We start from the raw sequence: 14922 nt of genomic DNA, 5'->3' as shown, positions 1-14922 counted from the left end.
TATACTGACCTCCTTCTTGCTTCCTTTCAGTAATAGCCTCGTCTTCTCACGAAGAAGAACAATATATTGAGCTAAATTTTAAGAAGATAGACTAATCAATGTCTGTGGAAATAAAAATCGGGCGAAAGTAGGTTCGTAAGCTGTATCTGAACCCATTTATTCTTAATAGGCTTTATCTCTAACGGAGCGATCTGCGCTAAATTTTATTTATTTACTATCCGAACCGGGCCCGCTCCGCAGCGCATTCTTTAACTCTCTAATATCTTTTTAGGGTGGGGACACTTGGCCCTGAATGTGGATATCAAATTCGAATGTGGATATCGAATTCGTGCCACTGTAGCCTATGACGTTGAACGCATGCGTTTGAAGTCTGGCGAGAACATCGGACAAAATTTAAAGCTGTTTTTACCCCCTCTTAATGCTGGCGACATTTGCGAGGTGCCATGTCATGCATGGTCCTATACAAAATTCTCCCCAAAGAGGTGTCGCAATGCTAAATTGTCGTGATTGATCTATACATCCATTTGGCGGGTTTTGGGCGGCCCCCAAGGCACCCGACCTCACCAATAGAAACCATGTTTTGGTTATGGTGACTGTGAGAGTGCAAAAATATTTCGAAAGTATTACATTACCAATCTCCGAGATCTACTGTTTTTGAAAATTATGGCAATGAAAAGTGATTTTAAGGAAAGAAGTGATTTTGAAGGAACCTCAGTCATTACGACTCAAATGTGGATATCAAATTCGTTCTCGACTCACAAATCCCTTTAATTTAAGCCCCATATTGCCATGTTTGGTAAATATGAAGCGTTTGGAGGGTGTTTTGGGGCTGGGGCGGCCACCGGCACATTGTCCTGAAAACAAATATCAAATTCGTTCCTTTACTCTCAATCTCATATTCATATTCGTAATCTACTGCCAAATACCTTTCATTTGAGTCTCATATAGCCATGGTCAGTTGGGGGTGGGTCGACCTCCCATTACTTGGACCTAATTTTGTATGCCATATTTGTAATCTTCTGCGGAATACTTATCATTTGAGTCCCATAGTGACATGAAAGTCGATTGTATCCGACTTTCTGGGTACTTGGATCAAATTTTAATACGATGTTCGTTTTCTAGTCAATACCTTCCATTCGATACCCATATTGTGCCTACCAGTTCACTATTGGTTTTGGGTGGCGTTTTTGTGGTAAGGTGAAGGGTCCGCCCACGTCCGATATCTAAGAATTATAAAGCTTATGTTTTCTTCCAGACAAACCTACACAATCTGTGAAAATTTTAAGAAAATCGGTTCAGTCGTTTTTGATTCTACGGAACAAACAAACTAACGGAGTCCCATATAGTTATGATTGGGCATATGCCCGTAATCTACTCCCGAATACCTTTCATTTGAGCCCCAATATGTCTGTTTGGGGGAGTTTTGGGTTGGGGCGGCCCGATAGGTACTTAGACTGATATTTTAATGCCATATTCGTATTCTACTCTCCAATATCTTTCATTTGATGTCCAGATCGGTCCACTTTTGATTTTGTGTTGTGTTTTTAGCAAAAGGGGGAGGGTCATAACACGCCGCACACTGAGTCATATGAAAGCGTCTCGCTGTCATTTTCAAAAGATGAACTGATCACAAAAATCGTTGTCGTGTCTGTCTCATATAAAAAAGTGTGTTTTGGAAATTATCTTGTGCAGGCCTTTGGTAGACAAACTACATGGCTAGTTGGAATCAAAAAATGATTACGAGTCGATCATCGATTATTAATGGGTCCATCTTTTCTCGTTCTCGTTCCATCTCTCTCGTTACAAAAAAAATCATTAAGTTATAATTCCCTGTATCACAGTGGTTGTGTAGGTAGCTACGAAATATGTTATTCTTGATGTTCTTTATTTAAGTTGTTATACCTGTACGTTGCTTGATGTGGTTGTTCCATAACATAAGTGTACTCTGCGTTCCAATTTCCAGCCAATTTTTAAACTGTTAACTCCGTAACTCCGACTCAGATTTTACAAAGAGTGGACCCGTTTTTAAGCCTGGACCATCAATTTAAAGATTTATAAAATCAACGGTAGTGTTGCTCTCACTTAGGCTCGTGGTGCTAAAAAAAATTATGATGATCCAAACCGACACGGAAGCACCACACGGGTTGGAATTCTACGCTTCGTTTTGTGTGATTTACAACTGCAGTCGCGAACAATCAACGATATCGAGGAGATATTCTCAGTATGAGGTCGGCCGGCAGACTCCTGCCTAAATACTGACTGCCTGTGATACTCGATATGACACACAGATAAAAATAATTTTGAAAAGCAGCAACTTTGGTGGAAAAAACATCTACGGAAGTTGGCAGTTTTCCTGCAATAATTTATTTTGAATCCCAACGACCCAAAGTACAAATTTGTTGTTGAAAGGCACTCTTTTCAAGCCATCATATAACAACAAAAACAGCATCCATAAGCAAGACAAAAAAAACATCTACCAGCCCGCCGCATGTGCTTTGCTTCGGCTGCTGGTGTGTTTTTATTTTCTTTGTCCGATTCGTTCGCTACTCTCTGCCACTCTCTCTATTATTACCCTTAAAAATTTCGATAATTTTGGTGACGCATGTTTGGTAGTCTTGTACGCATCCACTAGCCTACCAACATCATCTTCTTTATAATGAAATAACTCGTTAAGTACTGCTGCACAGTAATAAGTATCTCAATTTATTTAATTTAAAAAAAGGTAAAAACCACTCTAAAATTTTTCTGTGAATACGAAATACATATTTTTTATGCCAAATTTTCGAAAACAAGTTTAATGAATAAATATTAATTTATTTTGTCTTGTCGGGGGACTTGAACCTGTGTTTGCAAGTCGTGAATGCCATGGGAGTTTTTGTGTTGTGTTTGAGTTGTCTTCGATTCAATGCAAAAATTTGATGAGAATTTAAAATTTCACACAGAAATTGGGTAGTTGGTTTTTTCTAAGAGTTATATTTTTCTGTGCATGGCGAGTTATTGGCGTCTTTAAATAACCAATGGCTATAATGCAGTCATTGCGTTCGTATCGACCGGAATAAGCATGCTTGACGAGGACCACAAACGAATCTAGCGACAATAAGAACCACAATTGAGGTCGAGTTTGAGACATTTTTTCTAGCATCACAATCAACTGTTGATTGAAATCTAATAGTTAATATTTCGCGGACGGATCAAAGCTAGAAGAAAGAACTCGTCTAGTCGCCTGTATTGCGAACTCATGGACCGAGTTCTGTTTCCTCTCGCTGACCATAGCAGAAACGTGTCTGGTGGTACGGTTTTAATGCGAGATTGCCGAGTGTGAATATCTTCTCGGCCCTTAGGGCCATTACAATCAAGACGGTAAAACCAAGAACAGGCCTAGAGTGTAAAGCTGAGTATTATGTTCAGCTTTTTGAGCGGAATGCTGTCAAACTCCAAATAAAAAAACGTCGGCGAAACGTTGGCTAAAAACAGGCGGAAAAGTAATAGTACTCTGCTTATCGTGAGGAAAATGACAAAAAAAAAGCAAAGTGGCAACACTTGAAACCATTGTACCATTGTAACCATATTTGTATGTTTTATTGATTTCAACTGTTCGTTCTTCTTTCTTTATGTGCAAAAAAAATTAAGTAGAGAAAACAAAAAGTGCAGAAAAAAGTGTTTTGGTATGGAAACAAAAATATTTGATTGCTGTTAAATTGGGCTCGTGGAACAATTAAAATTTCCGCGACTATTCCTAAGGAGGAAATTGGCTTAAGGAGGAAATTGACGCATTTTCTGAACATGACATTATCATAATATTTTAAGAAATCTTACAAACCACCGCCAATAACCTGAGATGGTGCAGTGTCAACGCAAAAACATCGAGGGTGAACGTTTTTATGGACAGTTAGTTATCCAATAGGGAAATAACATCCAATATGGTTGCGCCAATAATTCGCCGTGTCATATCGAGGATCATAGGCACTCAATATTTTGGAAGAGCCGATGCCATCCGACCTCTCACTGAGACTCCGCTCGATACCTGATTGTCCGCGACGACCTGTGGACGCGAAAATCTTACAAACCTGAGATGGTGCAGTGTCAACGCAAAATCGAGGGTGAACGTTTTTATGGACAGTTAGTTAACCAATAGGGAAATAACAACCAAGATGGTTACGTCAATAACTCGCCTTGTCATATCGAGGATCATCGGCACTCAATATTTTTGGAAGAGCCGGTCCCATCCGACTTTTCACTGCGACTCTCCGCTCGATACCGCTGATTGTTCGCAGCGAAGCTTCTCGTGACAGCGAAGAACGCCAAACAGATCGGACCTCAATGTTCACGTGCCGGGACTAAGATGGTGACACGCACTGTCTTGGAGTTCTTTCCTTCCCGGGGAATGCCAAATCCCCAACGATTTGGTGCTGGGCAATAGTGGAGTAATGACCTCTTGACTGTAAGAGCTAGAGAACTGCTATCAATAAATTTGGTGAATGTGTAGCCTTTCAAGGCAGTCCAAGTTTTAGGCCATAACTAGGTATGCGAATAGTTTAATGAGATTTTAAACTCATAATAAAATGTTATTGTGAATAAGGCCGTTAATATCTCTGTAGATAATTTTGTAATTTATGTTCATATGGGCCATCAGATAGGCTTTAAATAACATGTAGTCAATCAATCAATTCATGTTCATAGAAATGGCATGAGTCCCTGTCGACAAGCGGGTTCTTTTACACAACTAGAAAAAAATCTAAACATTTTTGGCTAATAAATTTGAATTGTAGATCACATTTGTAGGACAAATCCTATGGTAGGTACAAGTAATACAGTAAATCGACATAGATTCCCCGATCATGTTATCGTCGTTAGATGTTGCGGAAGTGTTCGAAATGCACAGTTTTATGACAGATTGTTTTTTTCTTACAGGCATTGAAGAAGGAAAATAGAGGAGACGAGACAGCACCAATGATGCAGAGTTATTGAATAATATCATCCATAAAAGAGGTGCAAAGTTAAAATATTCAAAACATTTTTTTTTTTGGCAAATTCTGAACTACAGCAAAAATACATTTATGTAAAATGGACACATTTTTTACAAACAGCAAAGGAATAAAATAATACAAATTTCGTTTAAAATTGTAATTGAAGAACATTTCTCAACAAAATGTTTTAATTTTATTTTTGATTTAACCTCCTGCTTAAAAATAAGAAAATCTTTATATCACGGCATTTGGATATTTCACGTACACAAAGTATGTTCGAGTGGGTGCGTTATGGATGTATTTGATAAAATATCTATTCTTCTTCGTCATAATCTTCATAAATTGTGTACTTCAAAATTCTTGCTATATGTTTAACAAATTGAACTTAATTAGATTGAATACGGAAGTTGCCTCGGTTGCAAATATTTAGGAAAAATTTAAAACATAAGAGGAAACATTGCTTGCTATTAATAATATTAACATACATAATATAAATTACGAACAAAAACGATGCATATTTATATATTAAATAAACTAAAATTCAAACAATTATAAATTCTAAGTAATATCTAAGCAGTATATATGAACGTACAACTAAGATATTAAATTAGCGAGAAAAAAATTATGCTACAAAAAATATACATACACACTCGTATATATGTATGTATATAAAAACAAACTAAAAATGGTGCATGCGATTTGAAATTGTAGAGATTGACCTTTTGTCATTATTACGTTTATTGTTGAAATATTGTTTTGTTTTGTTCATAGTTCTTTAGTAATATTAAATGGTAATTATCATACAAAATTATATAATTCTACAGAGGGTGTTGAAAATTCGATAGTTAGTTCTACAAATGTGTGCGAATTATTTAAAGTTTATATTTTTGTTGTTGTTGTAGTTATTATTGTTGCAGCTGATCCGGCGATACAAAGAGGATCGATCATAAGGACCCCAATGTCAAATGGCAGACAATTGCATTACTCTAAATAGACAATAAAAGATAGTTTTTGATTTTGAAAACTTCATTCAGCCTTCTAGCATAAGGCTGTTGGAAACTTTGGCATAATCTGCTATTTAACACACGTCTCATATCAAAATTCAAATTAATTTAAAAACAGAATAAAAGACGAAGTCAACTTTACTTGACTAGGTAAAAAAAAAACAAAAATAAAATAATAGCGGGAAAGAAGAACAATCGGTTTTGATAAAAAGATACAATTTTGTTGCATGACCGCCTGCAGAACAGGGGGCGCATGAGCCGTCATAACTCAAATGTCAATATTGGGATATGAGTCTACCGAAAACAACGGTAATAGACAAAGAGAAAGAAACTTAAAACAACTACGAGCAGCATATGGAATAGATTTGAATCTAAGACATCCCACAATTTGGCTAAATTTGCATTTTAGGAAGCATTCGTTGCTGCGGCGGATGTTGACGCCGCTTGGCGGTAGTAGATGTTCGATCCCTTAATGGGTAAAGGGTGAGCTTCAGTATTGAAGACCCATTCATCCAGGGGTATCAGCGAATCATCCGAAAACAGGAGATACAGATACTACAAAAAAAAAAAATAGGATAGGACATAGCATCTTATATTATTTACACACACATACATATATACATTAGGGTGATGACTTTTTGACTTTTTTTTTCATTATTTTATTATTGAAAAAAGCCACACACACAACCATTTTAAAAGTATATTATTGTGAAAAACTTAAATTTTTTTTCTTTTTTAAATCATGCAAATCCAAAACTGAAAATGTTTCAAGGGTACAACTTTCACGAAAAACCACATAATCTATGAACAAAATGAGATTATGATCGTAAAAAAACTTAGTGTTTATTAACATCATCTTGTGCTTATTTTCCCTTTGGTTTTTTATCATAGCCGCTTCTTTTCAATTTAGGGAGGAAAATGAAGGCGTATTTTTTATTGATGTGTGTTTTCCGTTGGCTACCTGTTGGGGATGTTACATATACCACATTTATGAGGAGTCATTTATTTGGAAGTTTTGAAAAATTTGCAACGTATACGAACTAACTCAGGTAAATAGCTAGCGTTAAATAAGCCCATTTATAAATACCTGTTAGTAAAATAATGTAGTATAAATACGTGTTCATTGATCGATTTGTGTCATTGAACAAATTCAGACAAATCTGACTAACGGCAAGGCATTTTCCGTTCAAGTCATTGAATACATTATAACGTGTCATTCAAAAAAAAAAGCTTTTGTAACACGTAAAAGAACAAGGAACCCTGGTTAAAGAATCTAGACCACTTTTAAGCACCATCAAAAAGATGCTACTTAGCAATTGTTGATGGACAATCAAGTAAATGGAGTCGCATGCCCCTGAAGAAACCAAGTCTTTGGGCGCTTCATTTCTTAAATCCACTACCACAGAACCGAGAGAGAGGATCGATCTAGTTCCTACAGAGCTCATTGAAGTTTTCGCATATATCTGATAAAGCCATTTATGCAAAACTAACAAAACTTCTGAAGAAAAACTTTGATTTAGTGACGGAATTGTTTGAGATAACCTAGGTGAAAGGCGAATGAGTGTGCAAAGAGGATAAAATTTTCTGCAAACTACACGTTGAGAGCAAAGGCTATTCTAGCGGCAAACCTACTGGTGCTTTAAAACATCCACCCATCCAAGCGAAACAGGGCAATGAAAGCGACTTACCAACTCACACTCAGCGATACTTGTTTGTTCCGAAAGTAGCACGGCCTAATTCGACAATAGTACAGATAGTCCTTGGCAGGATTCAATGCAGCATCGACGAGAAAAAGGAAGCATAACCCAATAGGCATTGCAAAATGCTTTGTCACAAGCTCGTCCCACGAAGCAGCAGCGGTCTTTCATCAGCTTTTCGCTCAGGGCCTTTGCATCTTAACCCCAAGACAGTCAGAAATCCACAAGGATATATATAAGGAAGCTGCTCGGGTGAAGAAATACTTGGTAAGCACAACAAGCGTGAATACCGGCAAGAAGACATGCGTTTTAGTTTGACTGCAGCAAATGTTGCAAGTGAAAGGTCACCCCCACCCAAGTTCATGAGCTGTCAGCATCATTTGTTGGATCCAGTTCTTGGCGTTGTCATGGACGATGAGCTCTTTGGATCGACAAGATCATTAAACGGGTGGAGGCAGGAATTGATGGGGAATTATAATGAACTGAAAGCAGCCTTCAAAGATAGTAAAACTCAGATTAAGAAAACAGGAGCTGGAGAGACGACATTAAGTGTCTTTTCCACCTTTCACGTGTGTTCCGTTACTTCATCCAAATCCCAAACATCTGCAATGCACCCTGGAACTCTCTTGCCATTCTTGCTCTTCTTGCATATATTCGGGTGCATGAAACCCGGAACAGGTTGCGTAAAATCTGTTCATTTATTTCTTACTCATAGGCTTATCATTATTTAGTAGTAAATTTTTTCGCGGTGAAGATTTTGAAGAAATACGTGTAGGTCTGAATGACTACCCTAAAGCTCTCTGATGCTTGAAGAAACACCTCAAAAAAGATGCATCTCTAGTCAACATTGCCCTGAGCAACCAGTGCTAGCGTGAGCGTGAGAACAAAGTTATGCAAGACGTTTATTATTTCTGTCGCAACGAGGACAAGAAGTGGATTTTTAACTTCCTTGAGTATTTGATGATGTTTAATATATGTGGCTCTAAAGCTTGTGTTCAATTCTATAACTGCTTACAGTGACTTCAAAAAATTGCCAAAATCCCGAAATAAATCATTTTGTGCGTGAGTTTTTTTTTTTTTTTTTCATTGAATCACTTTAAATGCAAGATTTTATCTAATTTTACATAAAAACTCATCAAAATATGATATATGGATATGAGGTTGTAAAAAAGTCATCACCCTAATAAACAAATATACATTGTAAAAGGTTTTTGCTTACCTTAAGTGTTTCTGCCAAAAAGAAACTTTGTTGCACATCATCCTTTTGTGGTGCATCTTGGTAGACATTTTTAATGCCCGAATAGCCATGTGGTGTGCGACAATGCTGCTCTAGGGCTTGCACCGCATCCCAGCCCCAGTCGCGATATTTTTGATCGTGTGTCAAGCGCCAGAGCACTAAGTAACTCTCCACGGTTTCAGGTCTTAGAATGTAGTATTTTTCATTAGATTTCAAGGCACGGGCCTCGGCGGCTTCGCTAAAGCTGTAAAAAAATGTTGAAACATATTTTTAGTGTTTTGTTGGATAAAGAAATACATTAACAAAATATACACACAATGTCTCAATTTGGATAATGAAGTAAAATTGTTTTATGCAGTTTTTACACATATTTTCGAAAGAAAATTGCAACTGTGGTGTTTTGTTATTTCGTATATTCTATTACTATAATTTTCAATGGAAAGAAAGAAAATAGAATTTAAAATTCAGGGATTTGATGCGTACGATATAACGACACATACGCTATTCATTATTTTTATACCCTCCACCATAAGATGGGGGGTATACTAATTTCGTCATTCTGTTTGTAACTACTCGAAATATTCGTCTGAGACCCCATAAAGTATATATATTCTTGATCGTCGTGAAATTTTATGTCGATCTAGCCATGTCCGTCCGTCTGTCCGTCCGTCCGTCCGTCCGTCCGTCCGTCCGTCTGTCTGTCGAAAGCACGCTAACTTCCGAAGGAGTTAAGCTGGGCGCTTGAAATTTTGCACAAATACTTCTTATTAGTGTAGGTCGGTTGGTATTGTAAATGGGCCATATCGGTCCATGTTTTGATATAGCTGCCATATAAACCGATCTTGGGTCTTGACTTCTTGAGCCTCTAGAGTGCGCAATTCTTATCCGATTGGGATGAAATTTTGCACGACGTGTTTTGTTATGACATCCAACAACTGCGATAAGTATGGTTCAAATCGGTCCATAACCTGATATAGCTGCCATATAAACCGATCTTGGGTCTTGACTTCTTGAGCCTCTAGAGTGCGCAATTCTTATCCGATTGGAATGAAATTTTGCACGACGTGTTTTGTTATGACATCCAACAACTGTGCCAAGTATGGTTCAAATCGGTCCATAACCTGATACAGCTGCCATATAAACCGATCTTGGGTCTTGACTTCTTGAGCCTCTAGACTGCGCAATTCTTATCCGATTGGAATGAAATTTTGCACGACGCGTTTTGTCATGAAATCCAACAACTATACCAAGTATGGTTCAAATCGGTCCATAACCTGATATAGCTGCCATATAAACCGATCTTGGGTCTTGACTTCTTGAGCCTCTAGAGTGTGCAATTCTTGTCCGATTGGAATGAAATTTTGCACGACGTGTTTTGTCATGATATCCAACAACTATGCCAAGAATGGTTCAAATCGGTTCATATCCTGATATAGCTGCCATATAAACCGATCTGGGATCTTGACTTCTTGAGCCTCTAGAGGTCGCAATTATTATCCGATTTGCCTGAAATTCTGTACGACGGATTCTCTCATGACCATTAACATACGTGTTTATTATGGTCTGAATCGGTTTATAGCCTGATATAGCTCCCATATAAATCGATCTCTCTATTTTACTTCTTGAGCCCATAAAGGGCGCAATTCTTATTCGAATTGGCTGATATTTTACACAGGTCTCCAACATATAATTCAATTGTGGTCCAAACCGGACCATATCTTGATATCGCTCTAATAGCAGAGCAAATCTTTTCTTATATCCTTTTTTTGCCTAAGAAGAGATGCCGGGAAAAGAACTCGACATATGCGATCCATGGTGGAGGGTATATAAGATTCGGCCCGGCCGAACTTAGCACGCTTTTACTTGTTTATTATTACAATACTAATATCTTAAGCGATTTGTTTTAAATACAGGGTAGTCAGGCCTCTTCAAGATGTCCAAGCATAATATATTTATATCAGAATGAGCAGAACCCTTCCAAGTTTTAGCTGTCACTTACGCATACCTATAATTTCATTATCGGATAAAACAGCATATTGAGAAGCATTATTATAACATTTGAACATCTGAGGGTATATATATTCTTGATCATCTTGACAATCTAACCCACTTTATCCATTTCCAGTCATCCATCTTTCGAAATCTCGATAGCAGTCCAACGAATGAAGATATCCGCTGGAAATTTTGCACTTCTTATTGATGTAGTTCGTTGAATATTGCAAATGGGGTAGATTGATTCAGATTTGGAAAGAGTCCCCATATGAACTTATCCCCAAAATTTTCCTTCTTGGTTCCCTGCAATTTGTCCGATTTGGCTAAAATTTTTCACGTGGTGTTCTGTTACCACTTTCAGGAACCTTGAAAGGTACGGTTCAAATCAGTCTATAATCTTATTTAGCTCCCTATTAGCCTATTTAGCTCCCAAGTAAACCTATCTACAGATTTGACATCTTGAACTCCCGGAAGTTGAAGCAGAAAATTTGAACGTAGTCTATACTATGATTTACAATAACTAGAGCTCTAGATATTTCCATATTTGCTGATTTGGCAGAAATTTAAGGCATGCAAGTCATTTGTGGAAATTTTTAGCAAATTTGGCCCGGCCGAACTAACCATGTTTTTACTTTTTTATATATGTTTTTACTTCTTTATATATGACGAACGGCTTCCACTGTGGGTAGCCGTTCGTCACATTTAATATTTGTGCTACCTATTCGTATGATAAATTAAAAAAAAAATTGTAATCCGGTTATATGCAGATCTGCGGATTCGGAGTCGAGCAGTAATAAAAAATGTTGCAACAAAAAAAAAAAAAAAACAATCAATTGTAAAATTAAATTTTTCTCGTCATATAATGTCATGTTTTTCGGAAAATTGGCTTGTCGAAAGTCGACTATTTTTTATAGCTCAAAAATCAAACAACAAATTTTCACAAAATTCTTAGGAGTGAGACTTGTTGCATTTTTAGAGACTTGTTACATTTGATGGTTTATTTATTGAAAAATTTTTGGCTACTGTATTGTAATGGTACTTTTAAAGCAGTTGCGGTTTTATGTCAAGTCGGCGTCGAGCAATCGTCCCGGAGTCCCGGATATGGATCATATCTTGAAAATACATTCCATTGCAATATTGACAATAAATTAAATAAAACATGTAATAGCGTGCTAAACCCCCACCATGAATCGTATTTGTCAAGTTCTTTGCATGGTATCTCTTTTTAGGCAAACAAACAAATATGGATACGAATTGCTATGATATTGGAGCTATATCAGGTAAAGGGCTGCACAAGGCAAATTGAATGAATCATTGACAGCTGTGGCAGCATGTCATTGTCCTGTTAGACCATGCCGTATACATAAACTAATAGACAACAGGCCATCGCAACTGTATACTATACTCATAAATACATGCAGCCAAGCCCTAGAGCGGCATGGCATACAATAACAGCGACAGGTAGGTCGCGATCATCTAAAAACAAAACAGTATGCCGTGAAGCGTGATTTGTTGCCATGGGCTATTTGCATGGAAGTGAAAAATATGGAGTAAATATCTCAAAAAATGGTGGAAAATACATTTAAGAGAATTCTAAGTGAAGAACAAAATGTTGTTATTCTCATTCAATAAAGACAATACCAAAATTTTTTGTTACCATATAACGTCGCCTTTTAGGCAAAAATTAACTAGTAAAAAACCACTAATTTTAAAAATTCAACAAAAGTGTGTTTGAAAATGTTCGTAAGTGAAATTTCTGTAAACCGTTTCAGTGTCCAGTAGCATGTCATGTCATAAGCCTAAAATCCAAATATATCGATAAATGGTAATATAATGCTATATAATATTTTTTGCAGTAAAAACTTGATAACTGATAAAATTGAAAGATTTTTTATTAAATTAAAAAAAGTTTAAAAATATGTAAAAAAAATGAAAAAAAAATTAAAAAAAAAAAATACTACGTCACTGTAAATGCCGTAAGTAGCAAATAAACGAAATTCAATCACAATTGGACGATGGAATCGATGGGTTAATTAAAAGGGTTACATTTTTTTATTTTAAATACATTTATTTGAAATGGCTAGTTGCTATAGATGAAAAACTCACACACAATCTACATCAATATATTATAGTACCATAAATACCGCAAAAATCTGTAATTGCTTTTTAACAGCTAATTGCCGTAATATACAAATCCTTTATTACAAAATAAGGATAAAGGTTTTATGATGCCTTCACCTATTTTGTCAAATGTGCGTATGATGCCCTGATATAATAGGTTAAAAAATTTATTTGGGTTTTTTTCCTTTCTCAAATATTTTCAAAATAGACACTATTGAGTGATGTATTGCAGGTATATCGTGTTGCTGCCTAAACAGTTTATGGCATCGTGCTTGCCTCCGCCTAGCAATATCTGACAGCCCTTGTGTGTTTGCTGTCGTTGCGTGGATGATCGCATATCATAGCAATGCATTTGCTTTCGACAGATGGCATTAATAGAGAAAATGCGACATTTGCAGGCCTTTAATATCAGGTCATAGACCGAATCGGGCCATACTTGGTTAAGATGGTGAAGACCATAGTAGAAGTCATTGTGCAAAATTTCGCCCAATAGGGGATCAAGAAATAAAATCTGGAGGTCGATCTATATATAGAAGCAATATTTGGATCGGTCACCTTTAGCACGTGAATTTGAGGTCAAAGGAGAAGTCACTGTACAACATTTCAGAAAAATCGGAAAAGAATTACCCCTTCTAGATGCTCAAGAAGTATAATCGGGAATTCGGTTTATATGGGAGCTGTATCAGGTTGTGAACCCTTTCGGACTATATTTGGCATTGTTGTTGGAAGTCACAGTAAAACACGTTATACAAGATTTTAGCCAAATCGGATAAGAAAGACCCAATAACGGTTTATATCACAGTTATATAAAAAATATGGACCGATATGACCCATTTAGAATCCAAAGTAACCTACACTAATAAGACAATCGACCTACACTAACGGACAGACAGACAGACGGACATGGGTAAATCGACTCAGAAGACGATTGAGAATATATATTCTTTATGGGGTCTCAGACCAAATTTGATGACGTCGCCGAATGATTATATACCCACATCTTATGGTAGAGGGTATAAAAACAAAAAGACCCAAGCTTGAATTGAAAAACAGCAAAAAAAAATTCAACAAAAAATAATATTGTTTTAAGAGAAAATGTTATTGATGCGTTGCCTTTAAAGAATCTTTCAATATTATTTTTACAAAAATATCATTGAAATTGAAAAAAAAAAACGTACAGCTTTTTAAAAATTTTGTTAAAAAAATCATTAGAGTTTTGTCCTTAAGACATGTCATTAAAATGTCTTTAGAAAAATAAATCTCATTGAAATTTTGTAAATTTTGAAAATTGTGTTGAATATTTTTCTTAAGAAAATGTAAAGAAAAATATCAATAATAAAATAACAAAAATATCCTTGAAATTTTGTGTTTAGAAAATTTTTTATTAAAAATATGTCATTGAAAAATTCTTTAAAACAATTCGATTAAAATATTGTTTATAAAAAAATTTATTGAAATTTTGTATTTGGAAACTGTTTTATTAAAATTGCATGCTTCAGAAAAAATGTCATTGAAATAATTACATTGGAATTTTGTTTTGGAAAAGTTTTATTAAAAAATCTTGTAGAATTTCCAACAAAATCCTTTGGAGTCATAGAGGAAATAATTGTGGAAAATTTTGAGAAGATCGTTTGATTAATGCTTTTGCAAAGGCTCTAGAAGTCGATCGGGCGGCACATATTTAAATTTTAACCGATTTCAATGAAATTTTACGAAGTAGCAATCCAAATCTGAACCGTTTACTTACAATTTTAAAATAAAAAGAACGACAGACGGATGGACAGACAAATAAACATAGCTAAATCGAATCAGAAAGTGATTCTGAGTCGATCGGCAAGTATGCCTATATAACTGTAGTGGTGTAGTCCATACTCTCAAACGTAGTGTGAAACAACTTTTTTTTA

General features: G+C 36.1%; 1 protein-coding gene across 6 annotated transcripts in view; it reads right to left on the bottom strand.

The window, feature by feature from the left end:
- Positions 1-280: 280 nt before the first annotated feature.
- LOC106085499 (mannosyl-oligosaccharide alpha-1,2-mannosidase IA) overlaps positions 281-14922 on the bottom strand; it is a 476398-nt gene continuing 461756 nt past the window's right edge. For all 6 annotated transcript variants that reach the window (XM_013249771.2, XM_013249774.2, XM_013249772.2 and 3 more), the window contains exons 6-7: positions 8888-9149; positions 281-6526 (exon numbers count right to left, since the gene is read on the bottom strand). In XM_013249771.2, coding sequence (XP_013105225.1) covers positions 6377-6526; positions 8888-9149 — 412 coding nt within the window. In that variant the 3' untranslated portion in view covers positions 281-6376. The remainder of the gene's footprint in view (positions 6527-8887; positions 9150-14922) is intronic.

The sequence above is a fragment of the Stomoxys calcitrans genome, chromosome 4, assembly GCF_963082655.1.
Source record: "Stomoxys calcitrans chromosome 4, idStoCalc2.1, whole genome shotgun sequence".
Taxonomy (NCBI): domain Eukaryota; kingdom Metazoa; phylum Arthropoda; class Insecta; order Diptera; family Muscidae; genus Stomoxys; species Stomoxys calcitrans.
The sequence above is the reverse complement of the archived record's forward strand: the minus strand, read 5'-3'. Positions and strand labels throughout refer to the sequence as shown.